The 23,826-nt window shown below is 40.7% G+C and overlaps 1 protein-coding gene across 1 annotated transcript in view; it reads right to left on the bottom strand.

The window, feature by feature from the left end:
- The window catches only part of DNAH11 (dynein axonemal heavy chain 11), a 255,136-nt gene that overhangs the window by 172,802 nt on the left and 58,508 nt on the right, over nt 1-23,826 (bottom strand). The window contains exons 24-30 of the mRNA XM_090286851.1: nt 22,138-22,260; nt 21,288-21,410; nt 18,839-19,063; nt 17,457-17,548; nt 16,107-16,233; nt 6,602-6,751; nt 3,364-3,597 (exon numbers count right to left, since the gene is read on the bottom strand). Of these exons, the coding sequence (XP_090142977.1) occupies nt 3,364-3,597; nt 6,602-6,751; nt 16,107-16,233; nt 17,457-17,548; nt 18,839-19,063; nt 21,288-21,410; nt 22,138-22,260 (1,074 nt within the window). The remainder of the gene's footprint in view (nt 1-3,363; nt 3,598-6,601; nt 6,752-16,106; nt 16,234-17,456; nt 17,549-18,838; nt 19,064-21,287; nt 21,411-22,137; nt 22,261-23,826) is intronic.

Raw genomic sequence — 23,826 nt, forward strand, 5'->3', positions numbered from 1 at the left:
AGTCCATTTCCCTCTGATCTCTGTACGGTTGGCTTCCTCTCATCATCCAAGTCTCAGCTCAGATTCACTGTCTTCAATGGGCCCTGCCTGGCCATCCTATTTACTATTACACCCTCTGCCCAATTATTTCACGTTTCAATTTTAGTTTCTTCATAGTACTTACTAGTGTCCTACCATTCACTTACTTATTTTCTCGTTTACTCTTGTCTCCGCCACTTGACTCTAAGCTCAAAGGCACAAGGCTCTTAGCTGCCCTATTCAGCACTGCATTCCCACACCTAGTGCAGCAGCCAGCACGAAGCCTGTGCTCAATAAACATGCTTTATGTGAGTGAAGAAAGAAATGAACAAATGAATAGCAGCAATGGCACATACCAGAACAACACCTTCTTCTTTCATTCAATCATTCCACAAGACAAATGTGGCTACTGTTTCCAGAGCTTATAGGCCAATGAGGCATTCAGACAAATAGTTAACAATTGTTTTGTGAAAGCCAAGAACAAGTACTATCACAACACACAGACATAGGGCCTTGCCTGATTCGGCGCTCAGAAAGTCATTTTGGAGGAAGGGGTATTTATTGCTAAGATCAAAAGACTGAGTATAATTTAGGTTGTAGAGAAATTAGGGTCGGCCACCCAGAAAGGCAGTGTTTATGCCACAGGAAGCAGCCTGTATGAAGGCCTAGGATACAGCAGGTGAGCTTACCTGGGAACTGGAAGAAAAAAAAGCCCAGAACGGTGATAGAGGAAGGGAAAGAGGAACCAGGTACATAAGATTCTGGAGAGGGGAGCCAGGCCCAGACATGCAGGGCTCAGCCAGCCCGTTGGAGAGTCTGCTGAAATGTTGCTGAAGGGTTTGGGGAGGTGGAGTGATAATTAGACTTGTTTTTCAAAAGATGCCTTCGCTTGTACCATGATGAATTGGAAGGAAACAAGACTAAAAAAAGGGACCAGAGAGGAGGATGTCACAGTCACGCGAGTGAAAAAAGAGCAGCTGGAACTGGGATATTAATAAAGTGCTGGGGGAAGTGAGAATGGTGACATTCAGGGAGAATGAAGGGATCTGGCGGGTGACTGGATATTGGCTGAAAGACCAAATGGCCTTCTAGTGGGAGAACCCGCTGGAACGCTGGTGCAGTGTTCTGAGTTTGGGAACCCTGGAAAACACAGAAAGAACGTTTTCCTTATAACAGCAAAATCGCTGCAAGTTTGTCAGCATCAGGCTTGGCAGCTCTCCCAATCCAGGGACAGCCAGGCCACTGTGGCATGCAGCTGGAAGGGGCCCCTCAGCAGAAATGTTAAAATCTCGCTCAGCCAATCAAAGTGACCGCTACAACGAAATGGCTCTAGTACTGTGGGGTCAGGCACCGAAACCCTCAATCCCTTTCCAACTGGACAGAACACAAAAATGATGTTCTTGTTTCAAAGCAATAGGAGCAAGGACCTCTCGTCCCACCAATGTTCTGATTTCGGAAATATCAGAAACAATGGATGTTTATTTGCAGTAGCTAGAACAGAGGCAACCTAAGAGAGACCAGGTCCGTACTCATCTGTACTACCAGGGCATGTGTTACAGAACCCCAGTCTGTTTCCTTCCTTGCCCATGTCCCTTGCCTACTCCTCCTTTAATCATATTGCTAAAACCGCCAGCACAGTACTGAGCAGCGAACATCGGAGACAGTGCACATAATGACCCTGACGCTAATGGAAATACCTCTAGTGCTTCACCCTGCAGTATAATTTTTTTCTGCAGATTTCTGAAAGGTTTTCTTCTAAAGTTTCTTTCAAATGCTTGTATTAGAAAAGAAAAAGGTGTAAAATCAATAATCTAAGCTCTTACCTTACGAAATTTGAAAAAGAGGAGCAAATTAAACTCTTAAGTAGAACAAAGGAAGTAAGCAAGTAAAAGAAGAAATCAGTGAAATATAAAACAAACAATGGAAGAAGTCAAAGATTAGTCCTTAGAAATTATAAATAAAATTGATAAATACCTGGAAAGCTTGATTTAGAAAAAAGAGAGAGAGACAGAGACAGAGAGAGAGAGAGACACAGAGAGAGAGAGACAGAGAGAGAGAGAGACAGAGAGACAGAGACAGAGACAGAGACAGAGAGAAAATGCAAATCAACACCACCAGGAATAAAAGGAGGATGTGACTCCAGGTCCTTCAGAGGTGCTGAGCATAATGTCAACTCAGTTTGAAAACTTAGATCAGGGCGGGCAAACTAGTTCTGTAAAGAGCTGGACAGTAAATGTTTTAAGCTTTGCAGGCTCCACGGCCCCATCATGACCCCACTTAGCTGATGTAGTGGGAAAGCCATAAACATAAATACAGAATTCCTTGACAAAATATTAGCAAATAGAGTTCAGCATAAAATACATGCAAGTAAAGTTTATTTCAGAAATGCAAAGCTGGCATAGCATTCAAATATTCACCAGTGATCACTTCATAAAGTATATATGTCTAATCTCTATGTTAAACACCTGAAATGAAAGTATTGTATGTCAACTGTAATTGAAAAAACTCACCACAGTAATAGAAAAAGAGAGGCAAACCACATGAACATCTCAACAAACTTAAAGAAGTTCAATGTCTCTTCAGTTAAAAGGTCTCCATATATAATAATGAAAGGAATTTTTTCCTCTCGAAAGAACATCTACAAAAACCTATAACTACTATCATACTTAGTAGTGAGACATTTTATTATTTTTCTTTAAGTCTGGGAATAGGCAAGGATGTCTGCTTTCACTATTTCTATTCACCCTTGTTATTGAAGGTCCTAGCCAATTCAGTAACTCAAGAAAAGGAAATAAAGGACAAAAAAAGAATGGAAGATAAGTAAAACTATCATTATTTACAGATGATATGTTTATGTCCATAGAAAACCCTATGAAACTATCAAAACAAAGCCCTACTAAAACTAGCAAGTAAATTTGGCAAAGTTCAAAAATACAATGTGAATATTTAAAAATCAATGTTTCTATAGACCGGCCATAGACTCTGGAAAATAAAATTGTAAATTAATTAGCATATGTTTACAGCATCAACACATATCAACTATCTAAAAGTAAGTCTAGCAAGAAATGTGCAAGACCTCTACGTTGAAAACTAACAAAAACATTGTTGAGAGAAATTAAAGAAGACCTATATCAAGAGATACACCATGTAGAAACCTAGAAGAATAACATAAAAGATAGAAAATAGGAAGTTAAACAACTGATCACTAAAATCTACCTAGCATAGTACCATGCACACAGAAGACGCTCCATGCATGATGAATGCATGAATGAAAGAATGAATGTTTGATTGACACTTACCTCTACAAGTCCTTTTAAGTCTTGAAATCACTTATCTATAAAATACCTGTTTCTTATGGAAATCCTTTAGGGCTGTTTCATAGCCTTCCTCCAGTCTGCTGAAGGCTATTCCTACATCTGTAGTCCACCAGATTTGTGAGCTGGTTAGTGCAACTTGAGCTGGGAAGTCAAAAATCCACAGTTCCCTAGGTTTTTCCTCATAGGCCACTGTGGCTTCTGTGATAGAATGTCGCACTGTTTCTTGCATGGTCTGTTCAAGTAGCAGAAGCCACGTTTCCACCTTTTGAAGCAAATTGAAATATTATAGCACAGGCTTAACTATGGGAGAGGGGCAATTCTCTCCTCTCATGGGCTTGAAGGCCACACAGCAAGGGAGGCCTCAGCTGGATTTATTTTAAAGCCCTGGAGAAAACTAGAAGAGAAGTAATTCAAAGGAACAGGCAAACAACTGATTGAAGTGTTTTTCCTACATGAACCTGTCTATTCCTAGATATACTACTCATCTCATTTTACTTTCCAGCTGGATAATAACTTGCCAAACCCTCAGGAGGTATTTGTGATTATTCATTTTTCAGATTTGAAGACAAGCGGATTCTAGACTAACACCCCTCTGGGGGCACAAAATGTTTTGAGAAACCAAACATTACAGCCATTTACAGAATAATGTGCTAGAATACTGTTTAGAGCTTTGGGGGATACGGAAAACTTATTTTTAAAAACATATCTTTGGACAATTTTTAAAACTGCTAAAGATTCTTCTCTAAAAGTTTCATAGTTCTTGGTATTAAGACAAGGTGTTTTCAGCAAGTATCTTAATTATATTCCCTACTGGTTCTCTTCACACTTGTCAAAAATGAGACAGCAGGAGAGTATGTGAGATAGGACAACTGCTGACTTGTGAAAATTAATCTTTCTTTTTAAAATTCAAGTTTATATTGCTCCTGCAAATATATTTCAGCCAGTTTTCCATCCTATTCAAATATGCGATTATTTTTATCCATATATGTTTCCGTGGGATGATATTATATGACAAAAAGAATGTATATACTATTTGCAAATAATTGACCATACCAGTGAAAAGTGACTAAAATAAGTTCCAAGAACCACATGGGATGCTGAAGATGCTAGAACTCGTTTCATTTCCTGCCTCTGGGAAGGACGGCAGCAGCATTCATTCCCAGAACCTCTTTCTCTGGAGGCTGGGAGGGAGTGATACATGGCTCATGGGCTGACAGCCACCCTATTGAAAGAAAATGGAAGCACTGCCCTGGAAATGGCTCCAGCATCCTAAGATCCTTCTCCTCTGAGCTCAGGGCTGGGCTTTGTTCACACACCTGAGTGCAGGGTCTCTGAGCTCATCACTGCTTCAGTCAGTGAGTACAACTCTTAATGGCACCAAGCCATAAGGTCCTTCAGTGAATCAGGCATCATTTAGGCATCTCCCAGATACTCTGGCATCTATGTCCTCCATATGGCCACCTGTTCTCAAGAACTTTCCAGCCCGTTTGGGAAGACCAAACACATAGCTCATGCTCAGATGATGATGCCAACAGCGGCAATTCAGAAGGAGTTTCGAACTAAGCTCTGATGAGGTCCTTGTTTGCAGACCCCTCCCTTTTTGGCATTTCGCCAGCTTCTGCCCAACCCTCTCTAACAATTGCCACTTCCTGCTCTCACTAATTATGTGTATATCCATTTCTTCAACGAGACTAAGGGCCCCTCAAAGACCATGTCTTAATCATTGCTGGATCTCCAAAGCCTACCCCAGCATCTGGTACATTGTAGGCATTCAATAAACACTCCTCAAATAAAATTTAAATATTCTAAGTTGGAAAGAACCAGTCATAAAAGTGCAGGGGGGAAAGGCCTAAAGTACTAGAATCTTTTTATAAAGGCAATTAGAGGATGAGTATGGGTATAGGCTCAAACGTATCTAGCACACGTTGCTTATACGGAGTAAATTAGAATGCTGTGAAAACTTTCAATATCAAGTGTTCCTGCGAGTGACAATCACATCCATCAGCTGGACTGTCCTCCTTCTGGGCACTATGCCAGTCGACTAGCAGTCGGCTGGGGAGGGAGCAGACAGCAGCCCACGTTTGTCAAGATAGTTTATGGTGACTTTTTCTAATCATTGTAATAATATCCTAAAGAGCCCAAGAGATCAAAAAATATATTTTAATCAAAGTATTCCACCATCTGCTTCCTCATCACTTGGCAGGGTTTTTTCTGGTACAATATTAAAAAGCAACAGAGAGGAATAAAGAAAAGCCCTGTTCCTTCTAAAGAAAGGGGGCCATCACTTCTCTGCAAGGGACACTTTAAGGAACCCTTGCCTCTGTAATAGAGGCTACTACTGCTCAGTTACTCTGTGGACTAACCCAAGCTATCCAAGCATCATCATATAAGGATGCAATTTCTCTAACTCATTTGAAAACACCAAGAGCTCTTTCATCCATCACAACGAGCCATTCTTGCAGATCACTGCTCAGAATATTTTTTTCACATATAGGGCTGTCACAGAATAGAATGAGGATGTGCTCACTTAAACTGTCTGTTCACATGGTAATTAGAGGACGGGACATCAGTTTGATAGACACAATCCACATAATTTACAAGCAGCCATTGACAACATTCACATGAGAATCTTGAACCACAATCCCCTTTAAACCCTGCTTTACTGAGAGGCGCTGCTCCACCCTCACCCCTAAACTCTCTGAGCACTGGTGACAACAATACACTTTGTGGGCGGCACTGTCCCTGGGCAGTATTGGCTTCTAAGTCTGGGGTCCACTCATTCAATTTGTGACAGTCCCTCCTGTCTACTTCAACTGCCAGCATCTCTGAGACCCTGCGGGTGCTGCAGCCAAATGAGCAGAAGCTGGGTAGCTGGGCAAAGGAGCCCTCCGTCACACTGGGCACAGGTAAACAGGAAGCTCTGTGCACAGAGCTAACCAGAGCCTGACTTGACATAAGCTAATTTTTTTTTCTTGTTCAATTCAACCATTGAAAATTATCCTGGTCCTGATCAGTGTGTCTCAGTTGGTTGGACATAATCTCACAAAACAAAAAGTAACCAGTTCACTTCCTGGTCAGGGCACATGCCTGGAGGGTGGGTTTGATCCCTGGTCAAAGCATGTGCCAGAGGCACCCGATGGATGTTTCTCTCACATATTAATGTTTCTCTACCTCCTCTCCCTCTCTCTAAAAATAAGTAAATGAAGTATTTTAGAAAATTATCCCCAGAATCTTCCCCCATCACAGAAAACATAATCAAATCTTACATGGCCAACACAGTCACACTCGGCTTGGAATGGGACATATTCCTTTTCTTTGCTGGACATGCCAATTGCTCTGTGGGCAGAAACATCCTGATCATCTTCAAACCGCAGATCTGCGATGCTGTCGAAGAGTTTGGCAAGATGACGTGTTACCTGAGACCAGGTGATTAGAAAAGATAAGAGCATTTCTTACCGGAGATGTATTCTGGTGCTCTAGTGATGATTCACGAAACCTTATCTAGAGTTACAGCGTAGTTTCAAAATGGTTTTCTTCCAAATAAAAATCACTCCTTAAATTCCGGACTTTGAAATGAGCCTGGTGGAGAAGTGGTTAGGCACTTGGGGTCCCATCATAAGGGGGCTGGGCAGTGAATGTTTACCACACAGTCTTCTATTTTCTAGATTGGAGACTTACCAACTTCTCCATCTCTGCCATATTCCTGTAGCAATCATCCTGCTGAGAATTTTGTGGCCAAGCTTTTAAAACTCAGACATACTATTATACTATTAAAACGCTTATACTATTAAGAAGACTGTGTTAAAATATCTGAAACGAACATGTAAGTCAGATACAATCTTACCCCCGTGTTGGGTCCCAAGTTGGGCACTTCCTGAGATACTAAGGTGAGCCCCACAACATACTTGTTACATAAGAAAGGTGAATAGGACTTCCCCATTTTTATTGGTAAGGATATTGAAGCTAAAATATTAAGTGACTTCATCAAGTTGACATGGCTAAGAGTAAGTGGCAGGTAAATTTTAAGACTCCAACTCCAGGTTATACCTATGAAGGTCAAATTCTTCTGGCACCGTAACCTTTTACATTCCAAGTTGTGGGATGCTTAAAAGAACCCCCAATAACTAGATTACGGAACTCAATGCAGGTTACAGATTATTGGAGAAATAAAACAAACCAAATTAAAAGACAAAGGTAAGCATTTATTCCGCTAGAGGCCAGTTTGAAGACTAAAGCCTACCTGACCTCCCAACAGAACGCCAGAATTAGCAATACTTATCCATCTGGATATGTTAGCACAGACCAGGACAGGCTTTGCCACCTAGACATACCAGCATGGTAAAAAGGAAAGATGTGCATTCTGTAGGTGAGCTCACAAGGAGGGCTATAGATCAGGCGGGCCCCTCAGCCTCCCTAGGGGTGGACTGAGAGAAGGGCAGAGAGTGAACCAGAGGAAGTATCAGGAGTGGGAAGAGGTGGTCCCTCCTTACACACGGTACAAATAAAAGCGGCTGAGTAGAAAACAGTTTGGTGTTTCCTTGAAAACTTAAACATAGAATTACCATGTGACCCAGCAATACCACTTTTAGGTATCTACCCAAAATAATTAAAAACAAGCCCTAGATTCTTGTACATATGCACAGTATTACTCACAAAAGCTAAAAGGTGGAATCAATAAAATGTCCGCTGATGGATAAATGGACAAATACATTGTGCCATATCTATACAATGAAACATTATTCGGCCATAAACAGGAATGAAGTACTGATACCTGCTACAACATGGTCCATAATCTCAGAAACATCATGCTAAATGAAAGAGGCCAGTCACAAAAGACCATATACTGTATAATTCCATTTATATGAAATGTCCAGAGCTGGTAAGTCCGTAGAAACAAGATAGATTAATGGTTGTTAGGGGCTGGAGGGGGGAAGAAATACAGAGTAGCTGCTTAATGGGTATGAGGTTTTATTTTGGGGTGACGAAAATATCTTAAAACTATATAGGAGTAATGGTTGCACAACTCTTGTGAACGTACAAAATGCCACCGAATCATACACTTCAAAATGGTTAATTTTATATGAAGTGACTTTTATCCCAATAGAAAAAATAAAATAAAAGGGGTTGATAACCAGAAGATGGTTTAAAAGCTATACAGCATTTACCGGCATATAGGCATCATCTCTGTAATGAGTTCTTCTAAAATACAGTTTAACTGAACTTGATAACTATCCCAATTACAGCTTCTAGGAACAAGAGCAACCTGCCTGAATTCCCCGCATGACAAGACCAATACCAATACTGGTAAGGAACTCTGTAGTGAGTGGCCCAGAATTCAGAATGCTCCTTGACTCTACAGAACCACTTCAGGGAAAGAAGTGGGCTGTGGCTCTGGGTGTCTTGAACTGCCCTTGGTTCCTTCTCACCACCGACCCCAACAAGTCACTCCTGAGTGCTTATCTGCACCACAAACACAGCTACACATTTTTTCCTAGTTAAGGACCTTTCGGAATTGTGTGATAGCATTTAATGTAAATTTGAATGGTTGCAAGTTTAATTTGTATAACAAAAAGATCTCAATGAAATCATACTTTGAACACAAGTGGAAATGATATAAATCTCAAACATTCCAAAGTATCAAAAATCAAATCTTTTTAAAGCTGGCGGGACAGGAGAACTATAAACCACATTTACACTGCAGATTTAATCTTTGAAGCTCTTAGCCTTAACATCTTTGCTGTACTTGCAGTTTCAGTCGTAAAGAAAACCATAGCAAGGAATCTTCTGAGTTAAAAATAGATGAGTTTTTGAGACTCTGACTTACTTTAAACCCAGACAGAGTAGCTGCCGAAGATCACTGCTTGGGTTATGATATGCTCCTCCATCCCTGTACATCACCCCAAGGATGTTTATACACAGAGAACACCTCCAGTAATCTCACAATTCATTGTCACAGCCAAAGTGGCCAGGAAGTGCACAGATGTTCAATGGCTTCCACTGTGGAATGGACCTGAATTACACCCAGGTGAAATGCTGCAGCATAAATGAGACCTCTGCCATCACACAGCCTCGCACATGATTGCTTTGGGGAGAAGAGTGTTTTGAAAGAACTTCTCAGCTTGTGGTCACTCAGCCAGTGACTGGGAAATGCAAACCCCATAGCTTACAGGTCTCCCATTGCCTATACCAGGCATGTTTGGAGTCCGATGTCTTCATAGCCTGTCTTCCAGGTAAAGCTGCTGAGAGAACAGGACTGGTTTTTATACTAATGTGGACCTTGTTGTCCTCAGATCTGTTCCATTTCTAATGAGATCTCTTTGTATTTGTTAATACAGAATTAAAATTCCTCTTCCCAGTGGAGTGTTTGGAAAGTTCTTTTGACAATGAAAACAAATACATTAAAATGTACACCTCATAGGCTCCTCTTTTGTCTCACTGAAGAAATGTAAAGGATTTGAGCACTTCAAATAATAAAAAAGCCAGTAACTTCATTGATATCTTATGTAGGTTTCTAAAAGGTTAGCAGCAAATGAGGTGGCATCTAATCATTAGAGATACCAAGCAAAGACCAGGACCAGGCGCCTCAGATTCCACAGCAAGGCCTACAACTCCCAGGTGGCAGGATGCCACATTTATTAGATGTCATATTTGGATCTCATAACATTAAAGTGATTTTTTATTTTAACACTACATTGTAATAATCCTGATTTTGGTATATAATTTGGCTATGGAGAGAATTCCAATAATACAGCTGCAACAGAATCTTATGTAGTGACAATATATTTGCAAACCGAAAACCATTACCCATATCGTTATACAATTTGTGGCCAACTGTATTTTGTGAGAATAATCAAAGATAACCAGCACTGGATGTATAAAGTATCATATATTTACTTAAAATATTGAATATCTATTTTCTTACCACACACTTAAATGCCTAAGTCCTTTGGGTATCAGGCAGCCTTTATACAAAGGCATCCATTTAAAATATGACATATTGCTAGATTCTGTCCAGAAGAGCTGTTCTTACTTGGCAATTTCTGGGACAAAGGACACTTGGGTGAGCAGCGTCTATTCCTTGCCACTCAGTCGAAGGTAAGTGGACACCATGGCAAGATGGCACTACTTCTTGGCCCCTAACCCAAGCTTAAGGGCGGCCCCTTCCTCCACTTCAGTAGCTAATACCTCTCCAGGTCTCTACTTCCTCTAAAAAAGAGCTTGCATTTTTCAAAAAATTGATTTTATTTCAACTAAAACTCATTCATTCTTGCACGCTGTCAATTAACCACTGGCATCCTGAGCCTTTTCCCTCTTAATGGTCTGGGGGGGACCGCACCTTGTTGGAAAAGGCTGAGACACTGTGGGCGAGGGCTGAGCTCCGTCGCCCCGATTCCTGACATTCAGTCTGGGATTTTTACTCCGGCAGGAAGCCCTGCTATGCCTGGGGGAACGTGTGGTCTCAGAGCGTTGCCTCTTTATCCCCTAACAGTAAGCCCATTTCTCGCAAGCACCTTTCTAAACACCAATATTTACAGTCTATTAAAGGTATCAGTTTAGTGCCATCTGGCTCATCACTGTAATTTGGGGGATTTCTCAAAAGACAAGTTGGCAGGTTTCCTCTTATGTAGATTTGGGCCAATGCCATTGAAGGACATTTCTTAGTGCAAACATTAAACATTTCTGAGTATATAGCCTTGATCTTGTCATTGTGGAGGATGCATTACGGCCTCAACTTCCACAGTGGTGGCTTTCTAGTAGCCACTTTAAAACAAGTAGAAAGAAACAGGTGATATTAATTTTAATGTATTTTATTTGACCTAGTATATCTAAAATGTTTTCACTTCAACATGTAATATAAAAAATTATTAATGGTATAGTTCACATTCTTTTCTCCAGGGTAGTATTTTGAAATCAGGTGTGTGTTTTATATTTATAACATATCTCCATTTGGATTTTTCATCAGAAATACTTCATCTGCATTTAGATTTCATAAAATATATAGTTGCAAAGTAGATTCATACACCCAAGTAGTTTCAAACATGTTTTCCAACAGCTGAATCAAAATCACTTGTAAAATTTAAATTATTTAAGTCTGTATTTCCAGAAGCATCTATCAGAGATCTTTGACCACTGAAGTTAAACAGTGCCCATATCCACCAACCTTTGGTTAAGCCATGTTGTGGGGAGGTCAGCGAGAATTTGGGGGGGGGGGGGATTTTTTTAAAGTTGACCTTAAACTAGCTTACAAACAGCTGATAATCACGGAAGGCATTCTAGACACACTGATTTCACTGCTCTGGCACTACAACTCAAGTATCTTCACTTGGGAATTTCTGCTTACAAGACAGGAGGCTGTAGTGAAATCGGCCCTCCCTGGCCGATAAGTTCAGGCATCAAATTCCACAACTAACTGCAGAAACTCTCACTTTAGCCAATGCCTTCAATTGAGTGTGGATGGCGGAGCAGGTGGGGGCGGGGGTCTGAAGGATTCAAGTCATTTAGAAGATGTCAACATCGGTTATCTGCCCACAAAGCGTACCTTTCCTGGGGACAATGCATTGTTATTCACCAAGCTGCAGGTGCCCTGTTATCTTGGTCACACTACCAGGAGCCCATTCAGGAATGTTGTGGTTGGTGGTCTGAAACTGATTTTGATACTGAAAAGGAAGTTAAAAGAGGCCAGGCTACTTGGCATAATTGCCAAAAGCATTAACTATTCCATAGTGAGTGGCCAAGAATTCAGAATGCTCCTTGACTCTACAGAACCACTTCAGGGAAAGAAGTGAGCTGTGGCTCTGGGTGACTTGAATTGCCCTTGGTTCCCTCTCACCACCGACCCCAACAAGTCACTCCTGAGTGCTTATTTGCACCGCATAGGCAGCTAAACATGTTTTCCTAGTTAAGGACCATTAGGAACCGTGTGATAGCATTTAATGTGAATTTGAATGGTTGCAAGTTTAATTTGTATAACAAAAAGATCTCAATGAAATTATACTTTGAACACAAGTGGAAATGATATAAATCTCAAATATTCCAACGTATCAAAAATCAAATCTTTTTAAAGCTGACAGGACAGGAGAGCTGTAAACCACATTTACCCTGTGGCCACAGGGCGGAACCCTTTTGGCCGGTGAGCAGAAACCCCACGCCCTTTTATCAGCTTAGTGCAGACAGCCTGCTGCTGGCCTGTCAGCATGGCTGGGAGTGGTTCTGGAGACCTCTGTGCTGTGATGTTGATATTCAGTTCCATCATAATTCAAAACCTTTTTAATGTCTTCTACTCTTTAGTCATTCCTTAAGGAGTGCTACTAGTACTAGCACTGAGCAACGTACCTGAAATTTGGGAATTTAGAACTGACGATTAAAATGCTAGGAAGAAGGGAAGTGACTGAACCATCACAGTAAGTCTCACTGATATCAGAGAAGATAACACTCTAAAATAGTGAAGTGAGAGTGGTTGGAGAATCACTCATAGAATATACAAGACCTTAAGCCAATGTCACCACAATGAATTCGATAAAAAAGAAGAAAGTAAAAGTGTCTGCAGAAAGTGAATCTGCCCTGTGTCCCTTGTTTGTACTACATCTGCTTAGGTGGAAAAGAAGGAAGAAGATGTATCCAGGTGGCTGAAATGTAAGAGTTGGGATAGTTAGTTCTGCAATATATATCCCTTGGGAAGTTCCCCCTCGTCCTCTGAGGACTTCCATCTGTGTTCTATAAGAAACCCAACATGTGGATGCTTATTGTTGAGGGCAGAGAAGCAGGAATAAGTCAGTCACTGCTGGCCAGAGAAGCAGGAGTAAGCATTAAGCATCTATTATGTGAAAGACTGACCTTGACACAGAGGTAAGAGTGGAATTTTAAACTAGACCTTGCCAAGGTGTTTTTGGCTTATTTTTAATAAGAAAAAGGGACCAGGGTGTTACAATACCTACCCAACAGAGGGGTCTGCTACTCAGTGTAAAGAGATTCAGCAGAGCATACTTGGGATTATTAACTTCAGAAAAATAAAACTGTTCCATGTCTGTATTCTATGTAATGAATACTGTTCAATATACCACCCACACAAGTGTTTATTGTGTATAAAGAATACAATGAAAAGAAAGTTATTCTAGTTACAGATTTACGCATCTCTCTTCTAATACACACGCGCGTGTGTGTGTGTGTGTGTGTGTGTGTGTGTGGTATGTGGTGTGTGGTAGTCCAGAAGGTATCCAGCCATGTAATATAAAACATAGAGACACTTATCGAAGAAGATACAAGATACCAGAAACACAGTACATAGGACAACAGCATCTCAGTCCCTTCCAAAGCAGGCACCTTGGGATCTCACATAGTTGTCCCACTCACCATCAGCTGCCCTGTCATATCTTCCTGAATCTCATCGATGCTCTGAAATCTCTTCCCTTTCCAAGTTGATTTTAGTTTGGGGGAAAATCCAGAAGACACAGGGCGCCAAATCTAGGCTGTATGGGGGCTGAGTCATCTGGGTGATTGGATGTTTTGCCAAAACACTCTGCACGAGACGTGATGCATGAGTGGGTGCATTCTCGCGATGAAGCTGCCAATCACTAGCTGCTCATAGCTGCAGCCTTCTGAATTATGCAAATAGTTTCCATGGAGGAATCTTCAAGCCTAATGCAAAATCTGATGCAGATTCATTGCTCTACTCACGCAGTCATTTTGAATGAGACAGCCACACAGTATACATGCTCAGTCAACAGTGCCTATCGTCCCCAATGACTAGAACAGTGACGCCATCATTGTTCACACCTGCACATTCCAGTCCACTCTCCTTGGCTTCCAGGTTACACTGATGTTGTGCAAACCATTCTTGTTATATTAACAATGGCTGACCTGTATCTCGACAGACTATATATTTTATATATACATCGTCGTCGGCAGCCGTCCGTCTCGAGAGACGATGGTGTAGCTTCTTAAGAGTCTATCTGCACCGCCGAGAATGGCTGTGCAGTCCGACTCGGGAGTGACACGGTATCTGTCTCCTCCCGTGTTGAATCGACATCTTGCGATGACGCTGGAGTGTCCTCTCCAGTGAAGCTGAAGCTACAGAGCCTGGGCAGGGTGATATGGAGGGTCTGCTGTTGCCCATGCAGCAGACCCCCCCTCTCTTCGCAGCTGAAGGGTCCAAGGGAAAGACGGAGTCAATACAGCTTGGCTTCAGGTGCGCCGCAGGAGTTGCCGGTGTTGACTACAACGTCAAACCGCCTTAGGGACTCCGGCTCCAGATTTTCTGTCGGGGTTTACTCCCTTAGCCTTTCCCCTGAAGAGGTATGCCGCAAGGCAGCGGAGGTTTTTTGGAATCAGAGTTTTCCTTCTCTGTATATATACATACATTTAGAATTTTAAGTATTTCTGATTTGAAAGTCTGTGGGAACATGTACCTGGAATAGAACTGTGACCCTCTCTAATTCCTATATAATCACCCCCTGGCAGACTGTCCAGCTGCTGGTCATGAGGATGTTCTCGGAAGATTACTGAAGCACAAGCATGGTTATGACTGCTGTAATTTAAACTAGCAAAAAACCCATCCCAATCCCTAAAAAATTAAAAAAAACAAACAACAACAACAAAAAAAACAGCACCCAGTTGTATGTGACATGAACGAGAAGTAAATATACTGGGTTCCTAGTTCATCTAATCAGAGGGATTGTACTTACAGAGCCATCTGGGAGTGAGCATGAAAATACTGAAGAGTAGCTGAGTGGTGACCCTGGAAATGTGACCACAGTTGACCAAAAGTCTGTTATTGACAGCAAGCCTGCATGCATTCGTATTATCAACAGCAAGAAGAGCCATCCAACTGGATTTAGGTTCAAAGAGAAATGATGAGTCAGAGAGAAATAACCAAGATAAAGGCTGTGTCTGAAGATGAGCGGAATTCTAGAAACCACAGTGAGAAAAGACAGGTAGTCCAAAGAAAATGGCGTAAAAATATCTAGAGAAAGAACATGGAGACACATCCACAGTGACCAAGCACAACCTCTGGCTTCAAAATCATCCGTGACAAGCAGCCGACTCGAGGAGTAGCCTCCTGTGTCGCTGTGACAACTGTAAGGTCTAAATGGATGTGAACGACTGAACAGAGAGAAGCAAAAGGCAACAGCCTCTCAATGTTTAAAGGCAGAGGTGCTCTGGGATTTGCACAAAGTTTATCTCTGACCTGAGCCCTCCAATTACAAAAGATAGTAGCTGCTTTTATTTGCTTTAAATATTGTCATGGGTGGTATGTTGTTATTTTTGTACAGGTAGGGGAAATTTAAAGCATTAGGTAAAGGATGAGACTGAAATTATTCCAGTCCACCTCTGGCTACACTAAGACAGTCCAACTAAACAATTACGAAGTTTACTCTGGCATCAGGGAGTATAGTAAGAAGATACCAGCCATGATCTCGTTCCAAGTGGCCCATTCTCCCCTAGGAAAGCCGCTAACCAGGCGACAGATGCTCTAGCCATTGTCACAGAACCCTGGGGGACCCGGAGCCAGTGTTTTTCCATTAACTTCTTACAAAGCCCGCAGCCTTGTACCTTTGATATCCTGTCCCTTTACTGAGGATCAGGCACTTACATTTCCTAGTTCCTGTAATGACAACTGTGGCACCCCTCTGTTGCTGCACTAAGGATTTTCATTGCAGATTTTCTAGCTCCTGGCACATGTGACATAAGAGGTGTCATTTGATAATGATAGAGAAACTGTGACATTCCTTAGCTAACATAGTATAACACCAGACTTTCAAAAGCAGGTAGTACCTGTTTAGGCTGAGCTCCCTTTGAGAGAATGTCCAGTAAGTCTGCAGAAGAGATGAAATAGAAGCGTGGAAAAGCCACACGCTTGGTTTCCAGGTATTCGGTGAGAGCTTTTTCACAAAGAGAAAGCCTATATGAACAAAAAGTATTTTTTAAGTTTATCTTGCCCATTCAGTTATTAAAACGTCAACAAAACAAAACCCACTTTCTCTCATCTGTCTATCACAATAAACTCACTGTTTATATCAGGTAGCCTACATCCTTCTCTTTGACACCATCATCTTGCTTCTAACATACAAGTCATGGCAAGGAGGAGGGGACACACACAAGAGGCTGCACATGCCCATCATCAGTTGAGGCTTAATTTAGATCACACCTAGGTTGATGACAATTATCATTTTTCTTAATGACACTCCTAACTAGCAGGCAGAAGACTAGCTTCGATATCACTCAATCTGAGCACAAAGTGCTTTAGTTAAGATGACACTGGTTTAAAGTCTTCCTTCTCCCAGTAAATGTTTACAAAACACACATGGCTTCAACTCTGCCTGGTATTCAGAGGAGTCATAAGATCCAGGATCGTTTTCACTTTGTTGTTCTTAGCAGAGCAGAGATGACCCAGAACACAAGCTCCTCAACCCCCCAAAGATTACTGACTATACAGAAATAATTAACTTTTTAGAAATCTACTCTTCTAAAATTATGGCTAACTTTATCACTGAAAAAATCCCAATTATGAAATAATTTTGCTTATGTGATATATATTTTTATGTACAGGGTTCCTCTACTTTGCAATAAAATATGATCACAGTTCTGTACAAACCCCTTCTTTTTAGTATCTGATCAGCCATAATATTCTTATGACCACTCACTGTTGCAGAATTACATGTGAAAATTGCAAATAGTCCCTTAGAACAGGATTCCAAAAGTACTAATATGTTCCCTAAGGGTAATTTCTAGTATAATTAAACTACAGGCAAAATAAAGGATTTAAAATAACTGAGTGCAATTTCCTGGCATATAGTAGATGCTTAATAAATATTTGTAGGAGAACTCAGTAAAAGAATTGACTAGTCAATCATGTCAATTCTCTTGATAATAAGATATTCTAATGTCACTGTTACGATAATCCTTTTGGAAAGCATAAATATACTTGGATTTATTTACATTAACTCACAAAATATATATACCACCTTATATATACAAGGCAACTAGACAACTCTAAGAAAAATTATAAAATAATTTAGAGGTAGAGGTTGTACCTACAATAACATGGTGCCAAATATTATTAGGTACTTGAAAAAAATCTCACAGAATTATAACAAATTGATCATGTTGTAGTTTTGTTCTTACCTGTACTGCAAATCTTTAAGTTTGTCATAGAGATTAGGCCTGCATGTTGCTTCTAAAACATTTTTTATTTTAGCTGTCTTGAACATTAACTCCTGTGTGAAAGTACAATATGGAGCCATTGATATTAGAAATTACTTTTCTAAATTTTTCATCTGATTTGAAAATAAAGAACATTCAAATATTAAAATTAAAAACTAAAAAATGAAGAACCAACAATGAGAGAGCAAGGTTAAAGAGACTTCTAATACCATGTCTACTCACTTTTGCCTTTAAACTTTTAGATAAATATCAAAACCAAAGTATAATCACATAGTTTTTGTCAAAATAAATTCAATGGACATTACCACCATTCTGGATCCACAGAGAATTTCTCTTTTCTAAACCAAACAATTGAAGAGAATAAAGAGAGAGAACCTAGAATCTTAAAGAATACATTCAGATACGAAAATGAGATGAATATGAAACTATCTATTCTTTCCTCCTTAAAAGTTACACAAAATACAATTCCTCTGGGTGCTCTGCCTCAAATGGGAAGAAGAAAATATTTAATCACCATTATTTGGTCAAAGTCTCTCCAACCATTTACCATTATCATGTGTATGTCTCTGTGTGTTCTTGGTGGCTTTTATGAAACAAACAAACAAATAACTGGTAGTACTACCTTGTTACTGGCTTCCCCTCCTCAGCCTTTACTTAATGAAGATGACTCTCATCTACCCCGCCTTATTGCAGGGGCAGGCAATCTATGGCCTAAATAAAACATCTGGCCTGCTGCCTGTTTTCTTTATGGCCCAAGTCAAAGGGAACAAATCAAAGTAGGCATATTTTTAACACACACGCAAAAAAATTAAATGAAATTCAAATTTTGCTGCCTATCCATGAAGTTTTATTGGAGCGCAGCCACACCCATTTGTTTACATAGTGTCTATCTTTTCCTTCAGAAATCCAGTTGCAGCACTGAGTAGCTGTGGCAGACCACAAGACACAGCAAAGCCTAAAATGCCTGGCCCTGGCTGGGTAGCTCAGTTGATTGCAGCCTCGTCCTGATACACCAGGGTTGTGGGTTCAATCCCCAGTCAGGGAACGTACAAGAAACAGCCAATGAATGCATAAATAAGTGGAACAACAAATCGATGTTTTTCTCTCTGTATATTTTTTTCTCACTCTCTCAATCTCCCTTCCTCTCTCTCTCAAATCAGTTTAAAAAATTAAAATATTTACTCTGATTCTTCACAGAAAAAAAAAAATTCCTGACCCTTACTTCCTGAAATGCAAAAATTATATTTTTATAAATACAATACCCCAAATCATGTTCCTTTACAAGATTTTCCTATTGTTTGGAAAACGCTGCTAAAATAGAAAGCAGTCTGTGTCCTTCAAACCTTAAATTCAGCATCTACTCCATCGAATCTTCTAGCATCTTTCACAAGTTGGATTCGAATATCTTCTGAACAGACAAAGATGCTTTCCAGGTGAGACCAACTTCGCTGGACTTCCATCCAAGTAAAGATGACCAAGTCTGTTACGTTTAATTTATTTTGCCAGCTTAAGACTTGCTCGATGAAGTACTCTACATACTTGCTTTGAAGCAGAGTCTGCAACTGAACCTAAGAGGCAAAGAATTTTAAATAACAGCTAAATTGGTAGACTGCTATGTACCATGAGAGAGAGGCCATCCCTATTCTTTTACTTCGTTTTCAATTATAGTTGATATTCAGTATTACTCTGTATTAATTTCAGGTGTACAGCATAGTGGTTACAAAAATCATGTATGTTACAGAGTGCTCCGATGTTTCAAGTACCCACCGGCACATACACAGTTCTTACAATATTATTGCTATATTCCCTATGTCTTATCTCACATCCCCGTCACTAACTACCAATCTGTACATCTTAACCCCTTCACCTTTTTCACCCTGCCCCCCTCTCCCCTGGCATACCTGTTCATTTTATTGCGGGATTCCTGGGACCGAGCATGCATTGTGTGAAACGGGTATTCGATAAGTATTTGCTAACTGAGTGAATTAATGGCCTTAAGTATGCCTATTAACATTTTTTCAAAAGAAAAAAAATGTAACCATAAACAACTATATTTAATGCATCTTCTACATGATGACCATATATCTCTAGGTGGGCAGAAAAAATACTGTGCGCTGGGCTGCAGCTTTAAAAAAACCTTATTCTTCATCTTTTCTTACTATCCCCTGGGTCCTTGCCTATTAATCATTCCAAGGTTGTGGGTTTTTTGTTTTTTTTTCCAGTAGTGAGAAAATAAAACTAACTTCCCTCCAGCTCACTAAGCCCTCAAGCTTACATTTTCCTCCCGGTTCAGTTTATGACCAAACTTGGCAGCACTTTATTTATTTATTTTAAAAGAAATTTTATTTATTTTTAGAGAGAGGGGAAGGGAGGGAGAGAAACGTCAATGTGTGGTTTCCTCTTGCACGGCCCCAACAGGGAACCTGGCCCACAACCCAGGCATGAGCCCTGACTGGGAATCAAACCGGCAACCCTTTGGTTCGCAGGCTGGTGCTCAATGCACTGAGCCACAGCAGCCGGGGCCAAAATTTACAGCACTTTAAATGCCAGGCTTGTTTTCATGTCCTCCAGTCTGGCTAGCACGTCTGATCATTCTCTGACTGTGAAATCTCAGAAAGTCGCTGGTTGGAATGGCCTCCTCTCATCCTCCTTCACCTCTAAGTGCTGAATACATTCCACTCTTCTTTTCCCCCAGTGTTATTGAGATGTTATTGACATATAACACTGTGTAAGTTTAAGGTGTACGATGTGATATTTGATTGGTATAGTTCACAATATATAATAGTGAAATGGTTACCACAATAAAGTTAGTTAACACCTCCATCCCCCACATAATTATTTTTTTTTTGTGGTGATAACATTTAAGATCTATTCCCTTAACAACATTCAAGTCTATAATACAGTACTGTTAACTACAGTCACCATGCCGTACATTAGTCCCCCAGAATCATTCATCTCCCACCTCAAAGTGTGTGCCATTTGACCAACATCTTCCCACTTCCCTCATTCCCCAGCCCATGGCCACCACCGTTCTCTGTTTCTATGAGTTCAGCATTTTTGATTCCACATATAGGAGAGATCATACAGTACTTGTTGTTCTATGTCTGACTTGTTTCCCTTAGCAAAGTACCTTAAAGTCCATCCATGTTTTCACAAAGGCAGAATTTCTTTTTATTCTGAATACTATTCCAGTATACACACCACATGTTTTCTTTATACATTCATCTGTCAATGGACATTTAGGGTGTTTCCATGAACATCTGACATCTTTGGGGGAGAAATTTATTCCATGGTCCCTATGATACTACAGTCTCCTTTCCCACTATTTCTCTGACATCTCTCTCTCTTTCTCTCTCTGCCTCCTATATGTCTCGTGTTGTTCACCAAATGCAGCCTTTTCCGAAGCTCTATTCCCTGCTGCTTATCTTCTTCACCTCTCGCCATCTAGCTTATCAATTAGCAAGATACCCACAATGCCCTCCCGACCTTCTGTCCTACACTGAACCTCTGGCTCAGCTCTGGGTCCAACTTTCCTCTTTCGTGTAAGTGTCCTTCATGCTCCCCATGACAGAGCCTCTCTGTCTCTTCTTAGACCCCTTGGAGACTTCTGCCTGCTACCCACTCAAGTACAAGTTCCTTGAGAACAAGTGTTCATACCTTTTGATCCCAAATGGTACCATGCCTGGAGCCTGGTCCAAGCAGATGCCCAGGAAATGAACAAATAATATTGAAACCTGGAAAAAGTCTAAAACCATGAAAGAAAAAAATCTGTCATAAAAATATCCATCTTACTTGGTTGTGCTCTAGAGTTTCAAAAAGTTGTTCATCAGACTTTAGTAATGGAACGCCTGTCCGATAGTGAACTTCATAAGAGAACTCCGTGGTTGCCCAGGTCAAACTGATTTCCGTGATAACCTAGACATAAACAGTGATAAGTTACATGTACAAAAGTTTCATCTACAACCAATACGTAGGATATTATGGTGAATTTAAAATATTTTTTGGAAACAAAGTGATTGATATCAAGTATTACTGGTCTCAATTTTTACTCCTTCAAATAACACATAGTAATGAAGTTTAGAGAATAAATTCTATCACCTAAAGGAACAAACATCACACCAATACCAGGTTTCTGTCAAATCTGACTTACATCCTTCAATGAAACAGAATGCTAGAGCAGGAAGGGACCTGAATGGTTATCTAAAGGTCTGAAAGATAAGATTTACAAATTAGCCAGCATGAGACGGGGGTTGCTCAGAATACCTGAACATCACTCCCATTGCCTCTGTGTGAACCTGCGTAAGTTAATTACCTCTCTCTACCTCAGTTTCCTCATCTGTTAAATAGGAATAATAGTATCACCTCTCTCAGAGAATTAAGTGAATTAATTTAAATAAAATACTTGGAGCAGTGCTTGCTACAAAGTAAACGATATGTGTTTTCTGGTATCATCATCTTCATCATCATCATGATCATCATTGGGGCCAACCCTCTCGTTCTACACATTTCCTCTGGCTCGGAATAATTCTGTGTCTGGCCCAAGTCACACGCTAACTAGCAGCATGACGGCTTCCCCGAGTCTGCTGATGGGCTAATGCGCAGAATCAGCCCAGTGTGAACAAGACAGCCCCAAGGACACCACCTTTTCAGTCCCCAGTTCCTTCACTGCTTTGTCCACAATGCTTCGGACATCATCCTCCACTCGCTGTAACCGCAAAGCTAGTAAGTCTGCCAAAGTTGTGGCTTCATTTATTGAAAAGTTGACCTGATTAGGAAGAAAAAAAGGGCAGAATTTATATTCCACGTAATGATTCCTTTTACCTAATGGCCAGAGGAATGATTCATAGCTAAATATATTCAACTGCTGAGCACACCTCTAGTTCTGAAAGTTGCAGACATTTAAAGACATTGTTTTTTAATTCCCAGAAGCCAGGGCCAAGGTTTAGGCCACATTCATGCTACACTACTTTCTTCTCTTTCATAGCCTTCCCCTGTCAGTTCATTTCTTATCTCCTTTGCCCACAGAACCCATGTTTTAGAGATTCACTATGTTCATTTATTATAATTTGGGTGAAATCCCAGGAATCAGGTAGTAGCTCATTTGTCTTTTCCACCTAAAAGTATTCTATTCACTGAACATAATTCCCAGTTGCTTCTGTGATTTAACCTAGTTTTATCACTAATTTAATCATAGTTCTTTGGGCAAGGGGTATTTTCATTCTTAGTGTCATTAGTCATATTTACCACGTGGAAAACACAATTCACATTTATTTCATCAAGTTGTTGAAACCCCCCTCTCACCCCAGTATTTGCTAAGAAGCTCTCAGTTCTTCCTAAATATCCGAAGTCATCCACATCCCTTGCAAATGAAGAGCTGATCCAGCCACACGGTTGTAGGAAAACTATTTCCTTTCCTGCTCCTGCTAAGCAAATCCAGCTTCTGCTTTTTGGAAGCTACAGCCCTCTCTAGCCCTCCCTGCCTCTAACACTCTTTGTCACCATCCCTCTCTCTGGAAAAGGGGACTAAACATCTCTGTTTGCCAGACCTCAGGGGGTTCCCTGAATGGTGGACTTTCAGTGTTAAAACCTGAAAAATCTTCAGCAAAGGAGTTGGTCACCCTATCTTTGCATCACTTCTGGCCTCACTCCACAGCTGATGGGTCCCAGGTCTGTCTTGAAGGAAGAATGGGCAGGGATATGGAATGGGGCCACCCCGGTTAGTCATGCAGTTTGTGCACTGAATATTAACACCCAGCCCAGGTGACAAGTGGAGGTTGAATTTAGCCACTGCTCTGATGCTCTAGAACAGCCTTTTTCTAAATTCTCTGCCAGAGAAAGTACATTTTTCTAGCTTGCAGAAAGGCCACGATACAGGCAGAAGACCAAGGTAAGAAGAAATGTCATTGGAGGAAATGTGAAGGGGGAGTGGGGCCCACAGTCTATTACATATTGGGAGACTCAACAAAGACTATTCTGAATGAATCAGTCAATCAATTGTAAAATCTAAATATCCAATGTCTAAAAGACTCTGCAATATAATAGCTTCAGGGATCATTTATTGAGCACCACTACTTACTGGGTCTCATCTCCACTTTGTTCATCAATTCTGCATGGGAAGCACTAGGCATTATTTTCATTTCACTGAGGAGGTGATTGAGGTCTAGAGAGTGGGTAAGTTGCCCATGATGCCAGAGTTACTAAGTATTGGGGTTGGAACAACAAGGCCTAGTTTCCACTAGTGGAGAAACTCTGCAAACTCTGTCTTCACATCCTGAGAGCCTTGCACACAATGAGTCCCTCAAGCTCTAGATCTGCCCAAGGAGAAAAACAT

Source organism: Furipterus horrens, unplaced genomic scaffold (genome assembly GCF_987537825.1).
Source record: "Furipterus horrens unplaced genomic scaffold, mFurHor1.1.pri manual_scaffold_9, whole genome shotgun sequence".
Classification (NCBI taxonomy): domain Eukaryota; kingdom Metazoa; phylum Chordata; class Mammalia; order Chiroptera; family Furipteridae; genus Furipterus; species Furipterus horrens.